Source organism: Odocoileus virginianus, chromosome 9 (genome assembly GCF_023699985.2).
Source record: "Odocoileus virginianus isolate 20LAN1187 ecotype Illinois chromosome 9, Ovbor_1.2, whole genome shotgun sequence".
Classification (NCBI taxonomy): domain Eukaryota; kingdom Metazoa; phylum Chordata; class Mammalia; order Artiodactyla; family Cervidae; genus Odocoileus; species Odocoileus virginianus.
In genome coordinates, this window is record NC_069682.1 from 50,025,711 (window position 1) to 50,047,020 (window position 21,310).

The 21,310-nt window shown below is 60.9% G+C and overlaps 4 protein-coding genes across 10 annotated transcripts; 1 reads left to right on the top strand and 3 right to left on the bottom strand.

Moving 5' to 3' along the window:
• Positions 1 to 164: 164 nt before the first annotated feature.
• Positions 165 to 4,048, bottom strand: SLC2A4RG (SLC2A4 regulator). The gene is made up of 9 exons (XM_070471818.1): positions 4,031 to 4,048; positions 3,507 to 3,884; positions 3,069 to 3,193; positions 2,038 to 2,147; positions 1,405 to 1,568; positions 1,233 to 1,333; positions 901 to 1,138; positions 722 to 813; positions 165 to 633 (listed from the first exon to the last, which is right to left on the bottom strand). The coding sequence occupies exons 1-9, from the start codon at positions 4,046 to 4,048 to the stop codon at positions 522 to 524; spliced, it is 1,338 nt and encodes a 445-aa protein (XP_070327919.1). The 3' UTR covers positions 165 to 521.
• Positions 4,049 to 4,326: 278 nt separating this feature from the next.
• On the bottom strand, positions 4,327 to 7,218 carry LIME1 (Lck interacting transmembrane adaptor 1). Of its 3 annotated transcripts, none has more exons than XM_070472414.1 (6): positions 6,720 to 7,218; positions 5,773 to 5,898; positions 5,535 to 5,592; positions 5,344 to 5,431; positions 4,914 to 5,263; positions 4,327 to 4,816 (listed from the first exon to the last, which is right to left on the bottom strand). In XM_070472414.1, the coding sequence occupies exons 2-6, from the start codon at positions 5,868 to 5,870 to the stop codon at positions 4,538 to 4,540; spliced, it is 873 nt and encodes a 290-aa protein (XP_070328515.1). In that variant the 5' UTR covers positions 5,871 to 5,898; positions 6,720 to 7,218; the 3' UTR covers positions 4,327 to 4,537. The 3 variants fall into 3 exon arrangements, with proteins under 3 accessions (XP_070328515.1, XP_020731054.1, XP_020731055.1); XM_020875395.2 differs by having other exon boundaries at positions 4,327 to 4,487; positions 4,738 to 4,816; positions 5,773 to 7,218; XM_020875396.2 differs by lacking the exon at positions 5,773 to 5,898.
• Positions 7,219 to 7,320: 102 nt separating this feature from the next.
• On the bottom strand, positions 7,321 to 14,470 carry ZGPAT (zinc finger CCCH-type and G-patch domain containing). 2 transcript variants are annotated; one of them, XM_020875392.2, is made up of 7 exons: positions 14,374 to 14,470; positions 13,307 to 13,962; positions 9,377 to 9,510; positions 9,012 to 9,167; positions 8,345 to 8,464; positions 7,850 to 8,255; positions 7,321 to 7,721 (listed from the first exon to the last, which is right to left on the bottom strand). In XM_020875392.2, the coding sequence occupies exons 2-7, from the start codon at positions 13,882 to 13,884 to the stop codon at positions 7,583 to 7,585; spliced, it is 1,533 nt and encodes a 510-aa protein (XP_020731051.1). In that variant the 5' UTR covers positions 13,885 to 13,962; positions 14,374 to 14,470; the 3' UTR covers positions 7,321 to 7,582. The 2 variants fall into 2 exon arrangements, with proteins under 2 accessions (XP_020731051.1, XP_020731052.1); XM_020875393.2 differs by having other exon boundaries at positions 14,064 to 14,451.
• A 42-nt stretch (positions 14,471 to 14,512) lies between these two features.
• Positions 14,513 to 20,701, top strand: ARFRP1 (ARF related protein 1). 4 transcript variants are annotated; one of them, XM_020875410.2, is made up of 8 exons: positions 14,513 to 14,600; positions 15,076 to 15,169; positions 15,414 to 15,501; positions 15,702 to 15,784; positions 18,519 to 18,600; positions 18,809 to 18,879; positions 19,479 to 19,579; positions 19,648 to 20,701. In XM_020875410.2, exons 2-8 carry the CDS (start codon positions 15,077 to 15,079, stop codon positions 19,733 to 19,735), a joined length of 606 nt encoding a protein of 201 aa, XP_020731069.1. In that variant the 5' UTR covers positions 14,513 to 14,600; position 15,076; the 3' UTR covers positions 19,736 to 20,701. The 4 variants fall into 4 exon arrangements, with proteins under 4 accessions (XP_020731069.1, XP_020731068.1, XP_070328516.1 ...); XM_020875409.2 differs by having other exon boundaries at positions 14,519 to 14,600; positions 15,071 to 15,169; XM_070472415.1 differs by lacking the exons at positions 14,513 to 14,600; positions 19,479 to 19,579 and having other exon boundaries at positions 18,814 to 18,879; positions 19,648 to 19,719.
• Positions 20,702 to 21,310: the final 609 nt, after the last annotated feature.

The following is a 21,310-nucleotide window of genomic DNA, read 5'->3' on the forward strand; positions in this document are numbered from 1 at the left end:
CAGCGTCCCCTCCTTCGGCCTTGCCCTGGGTAGAGGTAGCCAGAGGGCACCCCCCCATAGCCCTTTGTGGCCTGGCTACTGGCCTCCTCTCTGCCCATCTGCTACCCCTGCCTGTGGCAGGGTCCCAAATCCATGTCCTTTCCCACCCAGGAGACAGACACAGCTTTTGGAAAAGTCCCGAATCTTTAATTTTACTCTTCGCCTGGTTCAGCCCAGACGCGAGACACCTGAGCAAACACGGCACAGACATGCGCCTGGGCCCTCAGTCAGGTGAAGTGCGGGCAGGGGGCGCCCCCCCAACACCCCTCAAAGTGCATCGAGGACGCCCTGCGTGGCTCCGTCACACTCCTGACAAGTCCAGGGCCAAATGAGGGGCGGCCACCCCAGGCCGAGGGGACAGCGGTGAGGTTTGGCTTTAGTGCAAAAGGCCAAAGGCTGGTTTCTTCAGAGGCACTTCTGAGTGGTGGGGACCTCCCCTCTTAAAAAGAAGACCCTGCAGCTTGGAGAAGCCCTGGGCAGGCTCAGTCCAGGAAACGCTGGCAGGCCTTCTTCCAGCGGCAGGCCGTGCACCACAGGTCCCGGTGGTCCATGCCGTACACTTTCCGGCACTTCTTGGCATCACCCCGGGGCTTCCTGGGGGAACACACAGATACATAGGGTGCTATTGGGGCTGGGCCCCTCCCTACCTGGCGCCCACCCTGGCCCCTCTACACACACGCACCTCGGGTTGGCACTGGGTTTGGCGAGCAGGGCTGGTGCACAGGCCCTGACAGGAGTGGGCTGTGGCTCCAGGCGGACGGGTGCCAGGCAGCCCTGAGAGGAGGTACCGCTATGGCCTCGTGCTCCTTGGGAGCCGCCCGCGGCCTCACCCACCTGGTGGGCATGGTCACTGGGGCACACCTGGGAGGGGGATGTGGTGCTTAGCACCGAGGGTGGGGGCAGGGCAGGCAGGCGCAGAAGGCTGGGCAGGGCCAGGGGCTCCGGTGGCTCCAGGCGGGGAAAGGCGGGTGGCACCGAGGCCGTGGGGGACCCTGGGGTCAGGCCAGACAGCCCATCGGTCAGCAAGTCCAGGCCGCTATCCAGCTCCGTGTAGTAGAAGTCCTCCTCGCCATCACTCTGCTCCAGTTCAGCCTGCCGCCTGCAAGGTCGGGGGAGTAACGGGGGATGGAGGTGGGGTTGAAGCAGAAGCCTGCCTGGCACCCCGCCCCTCCCCACTCCCGGCCCCACCGCACCCCAGGTGCACCAGGCGGATGTGTCTCTGCATCCCCGACGCGGAGCTCAGCACCTTCCCGCAGCGCTTCCACAGGCACTGGAACAGCCCCTGCAGCGAGCTCTGGGCAACAGGGGGCGGTCAGGCTGGGCACCCCCTGCATCCACCCCGCCCCAAGGACCACCCCAGCTCACCTTCCTCTTCCTCAGCGTGGACTCCCCGAACAGGAAGTGGGCTGCCTCAGGGGGCAGCGGTGGGGACGGTGTAGACGGAGAAGACTGGTCACTGGCAGGGTCCCAGCCCCCGCCGCAGCCCGGTGGCTGCACCGGGGCTTCCCTCCAGGGCTCCAGGCACGGTTCTGTGGACACACAGAGGCTCCCGTGTCAGGACTTTGGGGCCCAGGCTATGCTGCAGATGCTGCTGGCTACAAGTTCCTGAATGCACAGCCTCTGTCTGTTCACCTGTCCCTGGGTGAGCTTGGAGGACAAAGAACCTCTTTTTTTTTTTTTTTTTGACAAAGAACCTCTTGAGGCGGCAGTGGCAGGGAGAAGGTGGCCACTACAGCCTGGGGACAAGGCTTTCCAGCACAGAGAAGGAAAAATAGAAGAATCTGGGGTGGGGAGATGCCTGGCCTGTCGGGCGGAGACAGACAGGTCCTGGGGCCGCAGGGAGGGGCAATGGATGTCTTGATGTCCACTTCAGGACTCAGGAGATGCACTTGGAAGATGGTATTCCAGCTGGAGTCTGCCTGCCCCACCGGGCTTGACAGCTCGTAGGATCCTGAGCCCCGCCACCACCCCCAGCCCAAGCCAGGTCTCTCAGCTCACCTGTGCTGAAGGTCACACCTGGGGCCCCCAACAGGAGGGGGCTGGTGGACAGGCTTGTGAGGGCTGTGGCAGCCATGACTTCATCCAGTCGGGCTTTTCCTGGGGGGCTTCTGGAGGAGATGGGGGTAGGGGGTGGGTGGGGCCCAAGAAGTACTCCAGGCCCGCCCCCTGGCCCGACACACGTGCAGGCCTGGGCACGTGTGTGCACCCGGCTCCCTCACTCCAGGAGCCGGCTGGGCAAGATGCCCAGCCCCACCCCCAGCTCGAGTTGCCAAGTCCCAAATACCCAGGAACCACCAGGAACAGGCTCGGGCTGGGGTCTTCCTCCCAAAGTCTTACTTCTCTGCAGCCTGGCCTTTGTTCCACCATGCCTTCTTCAGACCCTGGTGCTGGGCAGGGGTCTGAGGCCACCGACCAGTGCCGCCAGGCCTGGCCAGGCCCAGCCCTCCCCCCAATCACACATTAACCAGGGTTGTGCAACAGCAGCTGTGGGCCTAGAGCCAGGCCTGGAAGGGCGGGAGCAGCCAGCAGTCAGCAGCAGCCAAGGGAGACTGGGCTGTAAGAACAAGCGGGTCCTGGGGCCCCAGGGGGCCAGGCCAGGCCAGGCCCTTGCCTCCACGGCCAGCCCAGGGGGTCAGGCACCAGGGAGGGTTTCTCTGCAGATAGGGATGGGGAGATGGTCATTTGGGCCCAGGATTCCTGGACAGTCAATTTCACACTGGCCTCACTGCCTCTTCTGCACAGACAGGGACATGCACCCCTCCATGATCTGCGTTTTGAATCCCAGGGGTTTGGAGAGGAGGTGAACAAAGCATACTAATACATTGGTCATTTCTACTCAACTCCTCCAGGGCAGGGGAGCCAGGAGGCAGTGACAGAAACCCAGTTCAGGACGCTGACCTGCCCTCCATCGAGGCCTCCCTGAGGGATTGAAGTCGAGAAGGATCCAGCCTGCGCCCATCCACTACCCCTGCACACAGGCGCACGTGTGCACACGCCCCCATTGGCCTGGCAGTCGGGCCCTGTCTCACCTATGCGCTGGCACTGGGATGTGCGCTGACGGTGTCGGGGGCCCCGCCGCCCCCGCCCCTGGGGCTCCGAGGTCCGCGGCTCGCGGCTCCGGCTCCTGGGGCAGCGCGAACTCCACAGAAGGGCCCTGCGGACGAGGCCGGCTCAGCGCGGGGAGCGGCCGGGTCCCCACCCCCACCGCCACCGCCACCGCCACCGCCACCGCCACCCAGACCCACTGGTGCCCGCCCCCAAACCGGCTGCGGCCGGTGTGGCCCCGCCCCGGCCCCGCCCCCGGCCGTCGCGGCGGGAAGCACTCCGGGCGCCGGCCCAGCCCCGCCGGACCCACGGACACGCGCGGCGACGCGCCGCCCCAGCCCGCCCCGCCCGGGGGCCCAAAGTTCGTGCAGTCCGACGCCATCTTCGCAGCGGGAACTTTGTCGGCGCCCCACGCCCGGTACCTGCGGTGGCGCGGGTACCGACACGGGCGCGGTCGCGGGGTCTCGGCCGGCGGTGCGGAGTGGGGGACGCCCGCAGCCCGGGCCGGACGCCGGAGGGCGCTCGGCCTCCATAGCTGGCCGGCCGGACACCAAGGCTGCAGCGGCTAGGGCGGACGCTCGGGACGCGGCCCCGGGCCGGGCCGGGCCGGGCTGGCCGGGCCGCCGACCCCCGCCCTGGATCGGCCGCCGCCCGCGCCGCGCCGCCCGGAGGCTGCCGACCGGCCCCGCCCCCTCCGCGCGGCCCGAGGTCCCGCCCCCGCCCCGCGCCCATTGGCCCGCTCCGTAGTCACGCCCCGTCCCAGGCAGGCGGCTCCCGCGCTGGCCGCCTCCCGCGCCGGTCTAGGAGGGGTCCCGGCTGGCACCGCCCGCCCGCCGGGCTCCCGCCCCTGAGTCCGTGCGCCCGGGTCCCAGGGCTGGCCGGCTCCTCGAGGGGAGTCTCTGCCCGTCACTTGGGCGGTCCTCCCTGGAACAGGTTATTCTTTAACGTACGACTGACTGCCCATCTCCCCCGTCCCTTATGTAACTTCAGGGACTGTGGCGGAGCCTTCCCTGGCGATCAGGGTCCAGGTCCCACCCTGCGGCGGCCACCGTGCGGCCCAGCTCACCGCTCCGAGGAACCCTTCGGCCTGACGACCGCCCCCCAAGGCTTGCCCCCCTCCCCACTAGGTCTTCTGAGCCCGACCGGAGGCAGTCCCAGCTGACCTGGCCCAAGTACCTGGCACGCCCAGCGGAACCAAACCCCACTCCCAAAGCTCCCAGGGTGAGGAAGAGCAGGCCGAGGTATAGGGATCTGGGGCTTTATTGAGACCCTGCCCTGCAGAGGACATGGCAGTCAGGATCCGGGGGACCCCACAGGCTGGCAGCACTGCTGTCTGGAATTTGTGTTGTCAGTTGCGTGTAGGGGAAACGAGGGTTCGCAGCCCACTCTGGAGGAAGGATCATCTGTAATTGGGTGTTCAGAGCAGGGAGGCAATAAAGACCCCTCTCCAGGCTTAGACAGGAAGCGAAGTGTCTCTGTGCCCTGAACACGTCCTTTCCTGATAGGAACTGGAGCTGGGGGGCTCCAGAGTTGCTCCCATCTCCTGGATGCTCTCATACACATTTTCCAGGAGGCTCTTGTCCATACCCAGGCCCCCAAGAGGGAGGACCTCATAGGCCGGGTCACTCCCTAGAGCCAAAATTGCTCCCCCACCTTTGGGGTCTGGCTGGTCTGTGGCAGGTCCTAGGTCCCTCCTTTTAGGTTTGTTGACCCTGGAATACAGGATGTCCACCTGGAGAAAGGAAGCCAGCCCAGGGAGGGTCAGTGCCATCCACTCAGTGAAGGACCTGCCCAGTCACACCCACCCTATCTCACATCCTTTGGGTTACCTGAGTGGGTGGGGTTGCCTCGACCTTCCCCTGCCCCAGGCCTTGGGGGCCTCGATCTGTTCCCCTGAGCTTCTGGACACAAGCATACTCAGCTACCACAGGTCTGGCCTCAGGCCCAGGCCTGGCATAGCTGCTGGTCAGCCGTGCCCCTGCCCACACCCCAGAGCTAACTGCCAGCCTGGCCCTGGGGATTGTTGCCAGCCCCACATTGGAATAGGTGGACTCCAGGCCAGTGGAGGGCGCAGCCAGGGGCAGCTCCTGGTGTGAGAAGGGTGCTGGGGGCCTGGTCATGCCTCTGGATGCCTCCAGGTACTGTGGACGTAGGAGATCCATGCTGGCAGGCCGTGGGGCTGTGGGGGGAGGGCAGAGGTTACTGGGGGATCTGGGGATGCCTGCCCACCTCCAGGACCCGGCCCTCCCACCAGCTCACCTCTGCTACAGGGCTGGCTGCAGTGCAGTTCATGCAGCCTGGTGTCAGACTTGCTGAGGGAGCAGTGGTAGGGTCGTCTTAGCAGTGACTGGGGGCAAGGAAGGCTGGTCGGCCTCCAGATGGCCCCACCCTGGCCCCAGGGAACCCTGGCCCCAGGAAAAGTCTGGCCCCAGGGACACTCTGGCACTCACCACTTCTGCTGGCATCGCACTGCCCTGCAACCTGGACAGCTGTCTCCGTGCCTGCTTCCTGGGTGCCAGAGGGTCATCAGCCCAGGGAGGCAGAGACACGGGTCAGAGATGTCAACCTCCAGTCCAAGGCCCATCAGGAAGTATGTGTATAGAGCCATGCTGGGCCTGCCTGAGTCCCGCCCCCTCTGGCTGGAGAGCTGAGCCAGGCCCCACCCAGGCCAGGCAGGGATGGACATACCTGTTGCAGGCTGTGCACAATACCCACAGCCAGAGCAGTAGCATGAGGCACCCTAGGACCCAGAGAGCAGGAGGGACCGAGGACCCCTGTTGCCTCATCCTATGAAGATGTGGACGAGCCTGCAAGCTGAAGACTGGTGCTGGAGGCTGAGGGACTGGGAACCCACCTGATAGCCCCACTTCTGTGTCTCATGCTGCCAGGAGGTCCCCTCCCCGCCGTGCGCTGTGACTCAGCACACAGGAAACCCCAATCTCGGTAGCCCCTCCCTCCTACGGAGGCCGAGGGGACACAGCCTTGGTGCCCACCTTCCCACCTCTGCCTGGGGGATGCTGGTGTGAGGTGTGTTCTGACTGGCCCCCACAAGGACCTGAGTTGGCAAGGATGACCCAAGTGATGGCTGAGCATGGGGCCAGTGACAAGGGGCAGGGCAGCTGGGACCTGACCAAGGACCTCCTGTGGTTAGAGGTGGAACCTGAGACCCAGGTCACACCCCAGGAAGGCAAGCCACAGGCCACAGACTCACCTACAGCCATGTCCTGCCCAGGAATGGCTCCTGTCCAGGTGGTGCCCCTTGGCCATCCACTAAAGACTGGCCCCCTCAGGGACTGGGAAGCTGGGGGGTCAAGCAGGCTGGAGGGGCTGCTCTGAACATGGACTCCCCCTCTCCCCCTGGCTCACCACCCTTCCCCTCCCACTGCCCCTGCCATTGGATGTCCACTTCCTGGAGTCTTGGCAGAGCTGCTTGGGGGCAGGGGGGAGCAGGTGTCCGGTCACACAGAGATATGGGGTGGGGAGTCTCTGGAGGTGGGGGCCAGTCTGCCCAGGCCCAGCAAGTGGGCTTTCCTCACCAGAGGGCCCAGTCCTCCCAGACTCCAGCCCTCAGCTGTCCTAGGAAGGCACTAAGGAGTTTGGGGCGCTGGCCAGGCTGGAGGCGAATGGGCACTCACCGAGGCCAGGACGTGGTGTGGCTCCTCCGCCGTCTGGAGGCCAGAGTGGCACTCACCGAGACCGGGGTGTAGTGCAGCTCCACTGTCTGTGGTGGCGGGCAGCTTGGGCACCTTGAGGCACAGTGCCTTTGTTGCCTGCAGCCCAGCTCCCCACTTCACTTCCTGTGCGCCTCACCTCATCTCCCCGCCACGGCAGCCACCCCCACCTGCTGTGGCCCAGATGGCACTTGGTGGGGCGAGTCGGTACTGCCTCCACCCATGACATGGTGGGTGCGCGGGTGAGGAGACTTGCACGACACCCCCAGCTTGCTGGGTCCTCCTGCCCTGTTACCAGCGCTGCCCCGGGCACAGCATGGCCAAGGGCTCCTCCCACCACTGCAGCACCAGCTCCACCCACTTGTGGGTGTCAGGCACTGTGGGGGCGCATCCTAGGCTGTGACCCACATCTGGGAGAGCAGCAAGGAGGCCCATCCTCCTGGTCCTCTGAGCTTGGGCAGGGGCAGCAGGCTCACTCAGGACAGCCCAGCCCTGTGACCGAGCACAAAGACCCCTACTCCCCAAGGACCCCACAGCCAGTTGAGCCTCCGATGAAATCAGACACTGCGACAAAGTCACTTTAATGTCTTTGCTCACGAGACGCCCTAGGACACCAGCAGGTGGACTCAGTGGGCAGGGAAGCATCAGGAAGGGGCCCCTGCAGCCCATCTTTGCTCAGCAGTGTCCACATGCCGGAGGCCAGCAAGAAGGCCCTCTGTGGAGTGTGGCCACAGAGCAGGCTGGCCCTTCTGGTGGCATCCCCACTGTCTGCCCGAGGGCAGCAGGAGTCAAGGCCCCTCAGTTCCATCCGCGACACGTGCAGGGGTCTAGAACTCAGTCATCTTCTTGTGGGTGTCGGCCTTCCTCTGTTCCCGCTGCAGGCCCGCCTCCTGGGCCCGGAGCTGCCCCAGCTGCCGCTGGGCTCCTGCCAGCTTCTCCTGCAGCTGGGCCGTTGTCACACTGTGCCTAGGGAGGGACCCACATTCAGCACTGCTGTCTCCCTCCAGCCCCTCCTCAGACCCGGACCGCTGCCTCTGAACTCTCCCAGGGGAACCTGGGCAGGGGTGAGGCGCCCGGGGCAGGGCCACACATACCGGCCAGCATTGCGGGCAAGGGCCTCCTGGATGCCCCGGATGGCTCGCTGGATCTGCTCAATCTTCTCCTCAGTCTGGAGGAGCCGCAGGCTCAGGTCCCGTTTGGTACTCCTGCTGGCGTGGTACACCTCCTTGCCGCTCCTTCTGGGGGGCGCTGCCCCCACCTCCGGGGCCCCTGGAGTCCCGCCTTTCAGCTTCTCATTCAGGAAGTCGAACACACTGCGAGGAGGTGGGCGGCCCCCAGCTCCACCCACTCTGCCCCGGCACTTTGGGGGCTTGCTGACGCCAGCCTGGCCACCCTGGGTTCTCTTCTGCAGGATCTCTGCACACTGGTCCAGCGACTTCCCGCGCGGCAGCACCACAGCATGGACGGGCTCCACCCGGCCCTCTGCACGCCGGCCCAGACCTAGGGGAACACCAGGCTGGCATTGCCACTGGACCCCTGGGCCATGATGGGGAGTCCCTCCTGTCCCCATGCAGCACACGTGCACTCACCCTTGCCAAACTCGTAGCCCATCTTGGCGAGGAGCCTGGAGCCAATGCCCCGCGTGTGCACCTCCCAGCCAGCAAAAGCGGAGCTGCAGGTCCCGGGGTTGGCAGCACCAGGTTCCACCACTGCAGGCATCAGAGGGCAGTGGCTTAACTCAGATGGATCCAGGGCATCCTGGGCTCCAGCCAAAGCTAACCCAAGAGCTCAACTCTGCACAGCTCTGCATGGCTGCCCCCCGGCATCCCCAGCTCCCTGCCCAGGATGTGTGGCACGAGCAGAAGGCAGAGCCCGGCTGTCTCCATGACCTGGTCACAGGATGGCCCCCTTCCACGCTCTCTGTTTCCTTGTGGAGAGCAGTCCTCCCTGCCATCAGTATGGACAATGCGGCTAACAGACCCCATGAGGGCACCCCCACCCCTGGGGGGAGGCCAGACACTGACAGCTGATCCTTCATCCAGCCAACAGGTCCCAGCACCTTGCAGGAAGCTGTCCTTTCCTGTGCATCCCATTCCCTCCTGTGGCTCGCGTGGGACTATGGTTTCTGCGTTTGTGGGTCTCTGGACTTGCCCCAGATCCATCACACACCCTCCTCTCCCCGGGAGTGCGTCCTTGTACTGACCACAGTGTGGGCCCTGCCAGCCGGGAGCCTCTTGGGGGTGGCAGCAGCCATACCTCGAGCATAGCTGGGGTCGTCTGCATCGCTGCCGTCCGAGTCAGAGGACCCTGCAGGCTCTGTGCGCAGTGGGGGCAGGATGCTGTCCCCCTCCACCACGGCCTCTTTCAACAGCAGAGAGTCAAACTTGACCGTGTAGTAGCCGCTGTCTACATCTGGAGGGGCACAGAGGCAGCAGGGCAGCGCATGGAAGTAGCCGCTCTGGAAGGTGGGAGCAGGGTGGGGCCAAGACCAAGGGGGTCTTGCTCTTCTCATGTGTGGGGTGGGACCCCAACACCCAACCAGAGGAGTAGTCATGCAGGACTAACACATTGAGAGGGCTTCCTGGGAAGGGCCTGTCAGGGAGGCCCCGGGGCAGCCTCACCAGTGATCTGTGCTGGGTACCACAGACCATCCTGCCGCTTGGCCAGACATGCAGAGCCGGCCTGCAGGGAGCTCAGGTCCGGGTCCTGGAAGGGGCGCAGCTCGTCCACTGAGACTACCTGCCCATGCGAGAACCTGCAGAGAGGGCCGCATAGCTCAGGTACCGCCATCAGGTTCCCACAAGCCCGGAGACTCCAGTCTACCTGCCCGGACACCACCCGGTGGGGAGAGAGATGCAGAGGGACACACGCGTCCACACAGACATCCACAGACACGCACGTGACACACAATCATGCGCATCCGCACTGAACACAACATATACAGACACATGCAACACCCACACACATGTACACAGGCCCACACATATACACTGAACACAACATGTATACACATGCAACACTCACACACATACGTACACGCACCCACACATATACACTCAACACGTATACACACACATCACACCCACACACACGTACACATGCCTACACACATATACACTGAACACATGTATACACATGAAACACACCCACACATGTACACACACCCAGATGTATACACTGAACACATGTATAAATATGCATGCACACCCCTACCTATACATGCATACATATACACACATGCGCACACATGCATGCACTCATGCACACATGTGTGTACACACATGCATGGACACAAAGAGGCACATACATTCACATGTGCACCATACACAGGCACACACACACTTACTACACATAAGCACACAAACAGGTGTATGCACATGTGTGTACACACGCACATGTATGGACACCCATACTGTGCTTGTGCTCTCACTTTCAGATGGACCTGGGTGCCCTGAGGACTAAATGCTTCTGGTTACTCTCCAGCCTCCTGGGCTGGAGTCACGCACACACAGGCACACGTGGCTGGGAGACACACTTGTGACAACAGTTCCCCGGCACCTCTCCACTGGACACAACAGGTCATTAAGACAGGGGTTCTGCTTGCTTCACTTGCAGGACTGAGTCCTCCCCAACCAACTAGGAGGACCTGGTTGTAATGGTGCTGCCTTGTCTTCTAGGTGTCACTGAAACAGTGAAACCAAAACAAAAACCAGGAGAGAGGAGGTGGGACAGGAAGTATGGGAACAGAGGGCTGCAACTTTGAACTTGGCCAAATAAAGACATGAAGGCACCAGACACACATCTCCTGCAGTGCCCCATTTCAGGGAAGAAGCGTTCTAACCCACAAGAGCAAGCAAAGACAGGCCCTGGCTCCGACACACAGCCAGGCTCGTGTGGGGAGACCATGGGAAGAAAGGAGAGGAGAGAATGCATTTCAGTCACCTTCTTGGGTGGGGTTCTGAGCAGTTCCTTCTCACCCCTGCCCATCCTCAGGCACCCAGGGTACTGCCAGTGACCAGTGGCACCAGCAGATGCAATACCAGTCCACATGTCTTTTGGCGGGCACGGTGGTTAAAGAGTCCTGTTCAACCGAGGAATGAGACCGTCCAGACCCAAGGGGAGTTTGGCCAAACTCCTCCTCAACACACCCAGACACCGCCAATAAACCTCCCTGCAAGAATCTTCAGTACTCTTAGAAGCTCTAAATTTTGGTGTCCTCCTTAAGCCAGCAAATGCTTCTATGAAATGACCCTAAAAAAGTATGGTGGACTTTGCATATGCTGGACATATGCAAAGATTGAGCTAGAAGGGTATGAACCAAACATGGAAGATTCAGAAATAATCAAAGTTCCCAACCATGGGAGTAGTTAATGGCATGTGCATGAAATCAGTGTCAACTAAGAGCACAGGCAGGCTGACCATGGAATGAAGGGCACCCAGGAAAAGCCTCTCACATGACAAAATCCACGCAGGACAGAGGAGGAAAAGACAGACTACAGATTTCATAAGGAAAAAATTTAAAATGTTTCCCAAACTCAAACCCCTAGCAACACCCCCACTTAATCATCTACTTCACAACATTTATGAATAGTGCTTATGATTTATGAATAATTATAATTATTTGTGAATAATTATAATTATTTATGAATAACACCCTCTAGAATAAGTAAACACATGAATGAGAAAACAAGCATTTAGAATAAGTACACATCATAACTGTGGTTTATCCCAGGAATGCAAGGGTGGCTCAACAGGTGAAAGCCATTCAATGAAAACACAGCACATCAACAGAACACCAGCATATCAACTGATATAGAAAAGACACCTGGAAAAAACCCAACGACTTCAACCTGATAAACAGCATCTACGGAAAACCCACAGTTCACATCACACTCAAGAAGGGGAGGAGGGGTACTTTCCCCTAAGATCAGGAACCAGACAGGAAGTGCTCCCGCCACTTGCATTCAGTACAGTACTGGAAGTTCTAGGTGGGGCAGTTGAACAAGAAAAAGGAATAAAAGCCAGCCGAATTGGAAGAGAATAGGCAAAAGTATCTCTGTTCGTCAATGACGTAATTGTACATATGTGCTGTGCTCAGTCGTATCTGATTCTTTGCGCCCCCAAGGACTGTAGCCTGCCATGCTCCTCTGTCTATGGCATTTCCCAGGAAAGAATACTGGAGTGGGTTACCATTTCCTCCTCAAGGGGATCTTCCCAATGCAGAGATCGAGCTCGCATCTCCTATGGCTCCTGCATTGGCAGGTAGATTCTATACCACTGAGCCACCTGGGAAGCCCCAGGAAATTGGATACCCACATGCAAATGAATAAAGTTGGATCCTCAGATCATACCATTAAAGCATGTAATTTACAAGGGAAAAAAAAACTTTAACAATATTTTATGTCAAAATCGAGTAAGTTATATGAAATATTCAAGGAAAGCAACGTGACCCAAGAATCATATATACACGTTCATCAAAACTGCTGAACTGTGTCTTCATGAAAGACACAACCAGAGCCTAACAGACATGCTAGGTCTCTACAGATGTTATTCCTGTGAGCCCTTCCTAAAGAACCTACCAGAAAATGAGTCTCAGACAACCAACAGGACTAAGACCCTGACAGACAGGTAGATGGGAGCAGGAGATGTTAAGTTCCTTCCAGAACTAAGGCTGAGTGTGAAGGGAGACAATGGGTTGCGACAGCCATGAGAGCCAACTGTGCAGGTCTAGTGCAGTCAGATGGCAGGGAGAATGGGAGGTACACATCAAAACGCTTTAAACAGTTTTCGGTCGTCATAACTAAAGAATGAATGCTGTTCTGAGAGCGTCCTGTGTATGCAGAATGGGATAAAACAAGTTAATTACAGGACGTTGGTCCTTGAGGGCCAGAGTCCTGAGGGAGAGAAAGATATACAGATGCAATCCAGAAAAGATTAAGAAATCAGTATGAACTCACTAAGCACTCGTCCTTGAACATACAGATGCACTAACACAGACATTAGTGTGTGTCCAGCTGCACTTCCTAGCTCTGTCTGCTGAAGAGACCTAGAACTGAGCCCCCTGCAGCGAAGTGCAACCCAAGGCCTCTACTGTAAATCTTGAAATAGCATCTGCCACTAAAAGAAACCAGGGCTTCTCAGAGACTTGGCTGCTTTCAGGTCTGTGGCAGGAAGAGCACAGGCGAGGGTGGGGAATCCTGATTTCTGGGACTGTGTCAAGAGGGCGAGGAGCCAAGGTGAAAAGGCTCCACCTGGCAAGGGTGGGACAACTTCTCTGATAAAATATCTAAAATATAAGTACATTTTAGAAGTTTCACGTTGAAGCATAAGACAGGTCACTGGTGTGTGTGTGGGGGGGGGCGGCGGCTCCATTATTTTCAACATAAGCCCTTCTTACTTCTGACATACCTGGGGAAAAGCCAAGAAGACCCCTAAACAAGGATACTGCTAGAAGAACCCCCTGCCCCTATGAAGTTCTCTTCTCAGCGTTTTGCTCCCCCCCCCCCCCCCCCCCCCCCCATTGCCAGGGGCCTAGGGAACTCAGGCCTTACCTGCAGTTTTCCTGGAAGCGGCACTTCCCCTCCAGGAAGAACGGGCAGGGCTTCAGGGACTTGTGAGTGGGGTAGAGATAGAGCACGCGCACGCCCGGGGAGCCGTCGTCCGCCTCCTCGGTGCCCACGATCATGGCGTTGTGATACTCCAGGGTGCCCCAGGCACTGTAGTAGGGGGCGTTCACCTTTCTCCCACTCAGTGCTTCCCCGCCCTCCTCGTCCTCCCCCTCGTCCTCCTCCTGCCCAGGCTCCGTGGGTCCTGGCCCAGTCTCTCTCGAAGGAACAGTCTCCAGTTCTGCGCCGGGGGCTACTGGCACCTCCACCGTCTCCGCGATGGCATTCTGGAAAGCCAAAGGCTCAGCATCCTCCTGCTCTCCATCCAGCGCCGCCAGCAGCTTGCTCTTCCTGACCGACACCAGGCTGGCCTCAGTGAGCTCGATCAGCTCCTTCAGGTCCCCCTGCAGTTGGCGCAGGTCGGCCAGCTCCGAGGGATCCAGGCCAGCGCCCAGGGCCAGCTCCACCTGCTGCAGCTGCGCGTCGTAGGTCCGGAGGGCGGTCTGCAGGCTCTCCTCGTCCATCCTGCCAGGAGGGGCCGATTTCCCGGGCCTGCGGGGCTGGGTCCGTGGGTCCTCAGAGGGGAGTCGTGGGAGCCAGAGCTGCGGAGAAAAGAAGCCAGATAAGTCTGGGACCGACGGCCGCTGCAACGCCGGCACTGAGCGCTGGCCGACCGCAACCCTCGGTGGACAGCCTGAACAACCGTGAACAGCAGTCTCTTCGTTTAGACCAGGGGCGATTTCAAGCTCCGAGAGGAGGAGCCAAAGCTGGCCTTTGGGCGCTGGCCCCACGGCCTCGATTCCCTTCCAGGGAGCTGCCGTCAAGCTCTTCCGGGGTCTATGCGTCCAAGTCTAGTGTCCCCGGCCGGGCCCACCCCTGCGGCCTCGAGCCGCCCGTCTCCGCTCGGCCAGCAGCCTCGGGCCAAGGCCCCGTCGCCCAGACCCCCTCGCCCCGGCCAGGCCCTCCTCCGCGTGGTCTCCCGGCCGCCGCCACAGACGGCCAGCCGGCCTCACCGGCCAAAGCCGCCCGGGGTCCTGCTTCCGCCCTTGCAGCCCACAGGCGCTTCCGCCCGAGCGCCGCCGCCGGCGGAAGTATCTGGCGCGGGGGCTGCCGGGACGGCTCCGCTCCTCCCCAGCCGACCTGCGAGCATCCCGTCGGGCACCGCGCGGGGTTAGCGCGGGGTCGGTGGGTTAGGCGCGAGGCGGTTTCCCGGCTCGGCGGCTCGGCCGGGCGGTCGCAGGTATATCGAGGCGGGTGGGCGGAGCTGGGCTCAGGCTCGGCGACCGATCCGCAGTCTGTCCGCGCCGCCCGCCCGCCTCACGGCTGCTCGGGGCAATCACCAGCCCTGAGACGCCCCGCCTCTGAGAGGCGCTCGTGGAGGGCCGGGAGCGAAGCGGGCGTTGGTTAGCGAGACCCGAGGGAAGCAAAGCCTGAAGGAAGCCCGGGCGGGGGAGCGGCGAGAAGCGAGGCGGGACGGGCTGCCCTCTGCCTGAGAGCAGAGAGCCCTGGCCTGGCCGGAGTGGGAGTGTGGGCACCAGGAGCGCCGGGGCGATTCTGTAGCAGTTGCGGAGGCGAAGGCGAGCGGAGAGGAGGGGAGGGGAGGCGGAGTCAGGAAGGCCCTGGGCTCCAGCTGTGAGCGGCCGTGCGGGCAGCGGGACACTCTGTCCGCGGTGCGGGCCGGCTCGTTCGTGACCGATCTCGGGTGCCCAGGGCAGGATGTACACGCTGCTGTCGGGCCTATACAAGTACATGTTCCAGAAGGACGAGTACTGCGTCCTGATCCTGGGTCTGGACAACGCCGGGAAGACGGTGAGTGCGGCTCCGTGTCAGCGCCACCCCCCACTCCCACAGTCCTTTCGGTGTTTTTTTTAGCTGCGTGTTCTCCACCTAGACAGGCTCTGAACCCAGCTTAAAGTCATAGGGTAGTTACCACCAGCCGCTTTAAGAGGCAAACGTTGTTCTCTTTTGCCTTATTATAAGGGAATAAGCCCCAGGAGGAGTGTTTGAAAACTATTGCAATTCTTGTCTTACGCCTTTTTCTTTCTGCCCTTAGACCTTCTTGGAGCAGTCAAAGACCCGATTCAACAAGAACTACAAGGGGATGAGTCTGTCCAAAATCACTACCACCGTCGGCCTAAACAGTAAGGGTCCTTTGGGGGTGTGGGTTGGGGGCAGAACCCTGAGGATGCTGCAGTGTGCAAAGGCCATGGGTGAGGCCTCTGCTCCGGCTACCGTTGATTCCAGCATCGTGGAGCGCAGGTTCAGCCTGCTTCTCCCAGGAGAGCTGGGAGCTGGTGGGTAAGGGACCAAAACCGCAGCCTCACCTGTCTCTTCTCCGCAGTCGGCACTGTGGACGTGGGAAAGGCCCGCCTGATGTTCTGGGACTTGGGGGGGCAGGAGGAGCTGCAGTCTCTGTGGGACAAGGTAAGATGGGTGGGTGCCACGTCAGCTCCCTGGCACCATCTCTATCCGGGTGGTACCTTGTTCTCTTCCTTCCTTTTCTCAGAAGGCCTAGGATTCCTCTTCTTTCCTTACTCTTGGCAGCTTCTGTGACCCACTTGGTTCCTGAGGCTCACCCCTATCTCAGTTCCCCAGTCACACCCCCAAGAGCAGGGACACACTGGTTCCTTTAGGTTTAGAGATTTTGTTGCTTATCAGCACAAGATGAGACAAAGGATGCCTGAGGAGCAGGGAAGACACAATGCCTGTTTGGCTCTCAGCTTCAGCCCCGGGGCCCAAGTCTCCCCCCATGGGGTCCCACCTACTGAGGGGAGGATGTCCTCCAAGGCTCACGTCTCTTCTTTCGACCTGGGTTTGAAGCATTTTTGAGACCTCAGAATCAGAATCAGTCTTTCACTCAGCCTCTGTCAGGCACAGGGTCCAGCAGAGAGCATTGTGGAACGAGCCTCTTCCCCTCCCCCACGCAGTGGACTGCCAGGGGCACAGACAGGCTCACCCAGCTCTAGGGGCACTGACTACCCCGGCACTTGCTGATGTCTAATGCCCTAGACTTGGTTTCTGGCTTGACCCCAGCAGGAGGTCCTTGGTCATTTTCCCCTCCTTCTCCCCAAAGTGTCCCCCCTGTCCTGACCTCCAGCCAAGAGGACCCTTTCCATTCCATGGCCAGAAGATCATTGACAGGCCCTCTGTGACCATTTAAGTTGGACCAAGCCAGGGGCTGTTTGATCAAATCTCAGATCCACATGGGGACCTGACATTCTTTACAGGCCAGGGCCTCGGAGTAGCAGGGGCCAGGTGTGTCAGAGTTTAGCAGCTGGCAAGTGTTTTGGGGGATGAAGGCCTAGCCAGGGGCAGGGTCATCTTGGGCGCTGCCCCATGTCAGGCCAAGCTGGCTGGGACCCCGTCCCCTTGGCAGGTCACCATGGTGGACAGCTACGACATGCTCAGGTAGCTCTGGTGGGTCAGAGTGGGTCCTCCAGGAGCTAACAAGGGGCCCTGTGCTGGGCGCATTGCCTACCATGGCAGCCAGGACATGGGCAGTGAAGGTTCTCTGCTGCCCTTGCTCCTCTGGCTGGGGACTGGCTCTTCCTGAGGGGAAGCCAGCTTCGTGGTTGGTGGTGGCCCCCAGCTTCCACTTCTGCTCATGCCATGGTCTTGCCACTGCCTCCTCACGAGGACTAAGCCTGCCATCTCGGCAGGATGGGCCCTCGGTTTCTCACATGCTCCCCGACTCTGAGATGGAGTGGGTGCCCTGCCTCCTGCTGATGGCATCAAGTGCCCCTGCCAGGCCAGGGCTTTGCTGGCCTCTGGTGACTGGGCTGCACAGGGGTGACCATGTCCCCAACCATGTGAGTCACCAGGAGGGGTGTAAAGTGGGCCTTCTGCTCTCCCCTTGTTCTGAGACCATGTCCTGGGGCCTGTCCCTGCCCCTTTGCAGTCCGACACCATCTGGAGGACCTTCACTCCCACCTCCACTGCCTCACCTCCACCCAGCACCTCTGCTCGTGGCACGAGCTAGTACCTATAGGTCTCTGCACGTGCCAGCTTCAGGCCATGTCTGTGGACCCAGTGGACCCTCTGGCACCCTGCCACAGGGAGGACTTGTGGCCTCTGTCTCTCCAGGCTGCACCTGAGAGCCTCAGGACCTGGGCCTGGTGGGCACCGTGGGTTCACAGCTGCCATGGCTTCCTGGTCACCCCCCGCTGGTGGACCCAGCCCCCATCTGCTAGGGCCAAATCACACACTAGTTGAAGTTCTCCGCCACCACAGGGATCTGGGGCCCACAGTAGTGATTCCCTCATTGACTCGCTGCAAACCCCACAGTGCCCCTGTCTGCCTAGGAGGCCTGCACTGTTAGGCTGCAGCTCCTGGGTCCCGTATCAGCCAAGCAGGCCAGCCAGAGAGACCCCAGGTTTGGGGTTCATGGTTGGGCTGTGGACCAGGAGGCCACCCATGTTGGGGGATGTGCGGGTGTTCCCAGTTCCTGAGCTCCTGCTCAGGAGCCGGGGTGGAGACAAGGGGCAAGGATGCAGTCACCTGCTCCTGCAATGTGGGCATTTCTGTCCTCTGAACATCAAGACAGGTGGATGCACCAGGCCTTGCTTCATGTGTCTGTTTTCCCAGGCATGCTGCTGTTGACTCCCCATAGCTCTCCCTGTACCCTGGGCTCTGGTGCTTGTGTGTGTGTGTCGGTGGGGGTGGGGTGGGGGGGGGTGGGTCTCTTGTGTGGTTCTGCTGCAGGAACCCAGGACCGGCTGGCCTGCTGGTGCCAGCCTACAGAGCTCCGAACTCCCTGGCATGGCTCTGTCATTGGCCCTGTTGTCCCATGCGGGGGTCAGAGCTGCCTTGAACATGTTGGAGGCCTTCTGTGGCCCCCTATTGGTATACCTACTGCCTTGCTGCCTGCACTGGGTCCCCTTACCCAGGTGTACAGAGACCCAGAGCCCCATCCTTCCTCCTCTGGCCACTCTCAGGCCAGGGGGTGTGGGTGGGTCTCAGCAGTGGATCCTGAAGTGGGGTTCAGAGCACAGCACCTGGGAAGTGGGTGAGGAAGGTGGCCACCCTGTCCCAGCAGGTCTGGGGTGTATCTGCACTCTGCCCCACCTCCAGGAAGCACCTTAAAAGGGTCTCCCAGCTGGGGGCTGCCCAGAGATGGCTGGGTGCCCGAGGCTCAGCACCTGGTTTTGCTCCTGCCCAGTACTATGCAGAGTGTCATGGTGTCATCTATGTCATCGACTCCACGGACGAGGAGCGGCTGTCTGAGTCCAAACAGGCGTTTGGTGGGTACAGCCAGCCAGGCTGGGGATGCGGGGAGTGGGAGGGTTCCGTCTGCACAGCCCCCATTCCAGAGCTGGGCTGGGGGGAGGTTGGGCCACTCCAGGACAGGAGGGTGCCAGCCAAGTGCGTCCATGTGGGGTCAGCAGGGATGTGGGGACCTGTGTGGAGGCGGATGAAGGGCGCTCACTGCTGCCTCTCTGCCCGCCCCAGAGAAGATGGTCATAAGCGAGGCGCTGGACGGTGTCCCTATCCTGGTGCTGGCCAATAAGCAGGATGTTGAGGTGAGCCCCCGTGCCAAATGGGCTCCTGCTCCCGCCACATGGGGTATCTGTCCCAGGGGAGGGCTGCTGCCTTCCTCAGCCTGAGTGTGGCTGCCACAGGTGAACAGAGCACCCCCACCCCCTGGGTTTTTCCTGCTGTGCTGGCACCTCTGCACCAGAGGCAGCAGTGCCCCATTCCTCTGCAGCCAGGGAACTCCTGCTGGGCAGACCCAGGTGAAGGTCTGGAAAGAAGGGCAGAAGCACCTCAGGGTGGGAGTCAGTGCTGACACCAACCTGTCTGCCGCCCTTGAGCACAGCAGCTGTACTGGCCCCACTCCATGAACCACTGGTGAGAGGTGGCATCTTGGCAGCCATCCACGTGGAGGAGGCCCTGAACAGGCAGGTGGTGTGTTCCTGTAGCATCTGGGTCGTGCTGCCAGGGTGTGTCTCCCTGGGGCTGCTCACCAGGCAGGTATCCTAGACAGTAGCCAGGAGGCACCTCCTGAAAGGTGCCATGCAGCTTCCCACCTGCCCTCTACCCCCACAGCTCTGGGAACTGCTCCAGGGGTAGAGGGTGAATAGGGTGGCAGGGCTGCCCCTCATGGCCTCACCTCCCCCAGACTTGCCTCTCCATCCCTGACATCAAGACTGCGTTCAGCGACTGTGCCTCCAAGATCGGCAGGCGGGATTGCCTGACCCAGGCCTGCTCGGCCCTCACTGGGTGAGTGGGGTTCACCCTGGGCATCGGGGGCCACGGCCAGCCCTGCCTCATGTCCATTGTCTCCACAGCAAGGGGGTGCGCGAGGGCATTGAGTGGATGGTGAAATGCGTCGTGCGGAATGTGCACCGGCCGCCGCGGCAACGGGACATCACGTAGGCACACCTGCCTGTGCGCCCACCGCTTGTCCTGAAGAGCTCCTGCCCGCTCCACACCACCAATCCTGGGGGCTGGGTCGGCTTTGCCTTTTGGTTCTCCCATTTGCTTTGTTTCTTCTCTAAGACAAATTTTTCTGTGTCCAGAAAAGTGTAGGCATCCGGAAGCTTCTGCGAGGGGTGCTGGGGCCTTAGGGACGCCAGCCGGCCACCAGCAGAACTTATGACCATAGCAGGCCTAGACCTGCCCAAGGCCCAGGTTGAGGCCCCCACGGGCTACCTCTCCTTTTGGAGCTGCTGCCCCAGCAGGCCTGCCGGTTTGGCCCTGCATGGGACCTTGGTGGGGAGCTGCTTGGAAATAGGTTTTTTCAGAGCTGTGGGGCCTTCCATAGTCCTCAAGGCTGCTCTGTGCCTCATGCCTATGGAGGCAGCTATGACTGTCCTTGGCCTCTGCCCTCTGATCTTGGAGTCAGGTGGAGGGGTGGGGGTTGCTGTCATCTGAGGGAGACCTGGGCTTGTTGCAGTCCCTGTCCTGATGCAGCTTCAGGAGGAGGCAGGGAGACCTGCCTGGGAGGCTGTGAGCCCTACCCACTGGCCCAGCCACCTTGTTTTGATCTCCAGTGAAAATGGGAAAGCTAGGTGGTTGTGCTGGTAGTGGGCATCTGCTCCCCCCTCCCCCCCAGCCTGCCTGCCACGCACCCAGAATAACCTAGATACAAACTTGGGGTGTGAGGAAGGCCAGCAGGGTCCCAAGGAGCCCAGGCTAGTAGTCTGCTGGGCCTGTGCTCCCAGCTGGGTGGTGAGGGCTGGGGTTGCTCTCAGGTCTGGGCCTTTTCCAGTCCTGTGTCTGGGAGCAGAGGCCCTCCAGGCAAGGCTGGTCCTCAGGACCCTCCCACATGGCCCTTTTTGGAAGTTGGTGACACCCTGTGAGCCTAGCCGTGGGCAAAATAAAGAGTTGGAGTGGCTCCCATCCATCATTCTTCCGAGGCCCGGTGGCTTTATCTGCAGGTCAGGTTCCCCAGGCAGCTGGGGAGGAGATGCTGGGAAAAGGATGAGTCAGGGCTGGGGGTGGGCACCAGCTGCAGGTGAGGTGACTCATTGAGGGGATGCTTTGACCTTGCCTCTCCCTGGGGCCCTTCCTGGAGGTCAGGCAGGAGCCTCCAGGGCTGGTGGGGGCTGCCGGGACTGGGAGTCCTAGGTTGATGAGTCAAGGCCTCATCTGAACCTGCCCCAGAAGGGAAAAGCGTCGTTTCCCAGAAAGCGAGTGGGACACACTGTCCTACCCAGAGGTCTTGGCTAGTCCCTTGCTGGGAAATCCCTTGCCTCTTTGAGGAGGGTGGAGCCTCAAAGAGGGGCAGCTTGAAGGACACTTCCTGGCACCTCAGGGCACACAGACTGGCGCTGACTCCTCTGACTTGGCCTTTTCCACAGTGGAGCCCTTTAACTCTGACTCGCCCTCCCTCCCTCCACACCTCCTTAATCACTCAGCGAAACTTTGAGAGAGGGGTGTCACCCGCTGGCCTCTCCCGCGACCCTACCACCTGAGAGGGTCAGTCCCAGTGGGAGGGAAGGCAGTGGA

Excerpts from the sequence above, each read along its gene's own strand:
- SLC2A4RG (XM_070471818.1), bottom strand. Across the intron at positions 1,334-1,404 it reads CCACGCTGAGGAAGAGGAAG|AGCTCGCTGCAGGGGCTGTT; the intron begins GTGAGCTGGGGT and ends CCTGTTGCCCAG. Across the intron at positions 814-900 it reads GCACCACATCCCCCTCCCAG|GGCTGCCTGGCACCCGTCCG; the intron begins GTGTGCCCCAGT and ends ACCTCCTCTCAG.
- LIME1 (XM_070472414.1), bottom strand. The coding sequence starts at position 5,870 with ATGAGGCAACAGGGGTCCTCGGTCCCTCCTGCTCTCTGGGTCCTAGGG. Across the intron at positions 5,593-5,772 it reads TTGTGCACAGCCTGCAACAG|GAAGCAGGCACGGAGACAGC; the intron begins GTATGTCCATCC and ends TCTGGCACCCAG. Across the intron at positions 5,264-5,343 it reads CAGCCAGCCCTGTAGCAGAG|CCCCACGGCCTGCCAGCATG; the intron begins GTGAGCTGGTGG and ends CTCCCCCCACAG.
- ZGPAT (XM_020875392.2), bottom strand. The coding sequence starts at position 13,884 with ATGGACGAGGAGAGCCTGCAGACCGCCCTCCGGACCTACGACGCGCAG. Across the intron at positions 9,168-9,376 it reads GTACCCAGCACAGATCACTG|ATGTAGACAGCGGCTACTAC; the intron begins GTGAGGCTGCCC and ends GTGCCCCTCCAG. Across the intron at positions 8,256-8,344 it reads GGGCTACGAGTTTGGCAAGG|GTCTGGGCCGGCGTGCAGAG; the intron begins GTGAGTGCACGT and ends GTGTTCCCCTAG.
- ARFRP1 (XM_020875410.2), top strand. The coding sequence starts at position 15,077 with ATGTACACGCTGCTGTCGGGCCTATACAAGTACATGTTCCAGAAGGAC. Across the intron at positions 15,170-15,413 it reads TGGACAACGCCGGGAAGACG|ACCTTCTTGGAGCAGTCAAA; the intron begins GTGAGTGCGGCT and ends TTCTGCCCTTAG. Across the intron at positions 18,601-18,808 it reads TGAGTCCAAACAGGCGTTTG|AGAAGATGGTCATAAGCGAG; the intron begins GTGGGTACAGCC and ends TGCCCGCCCCAG.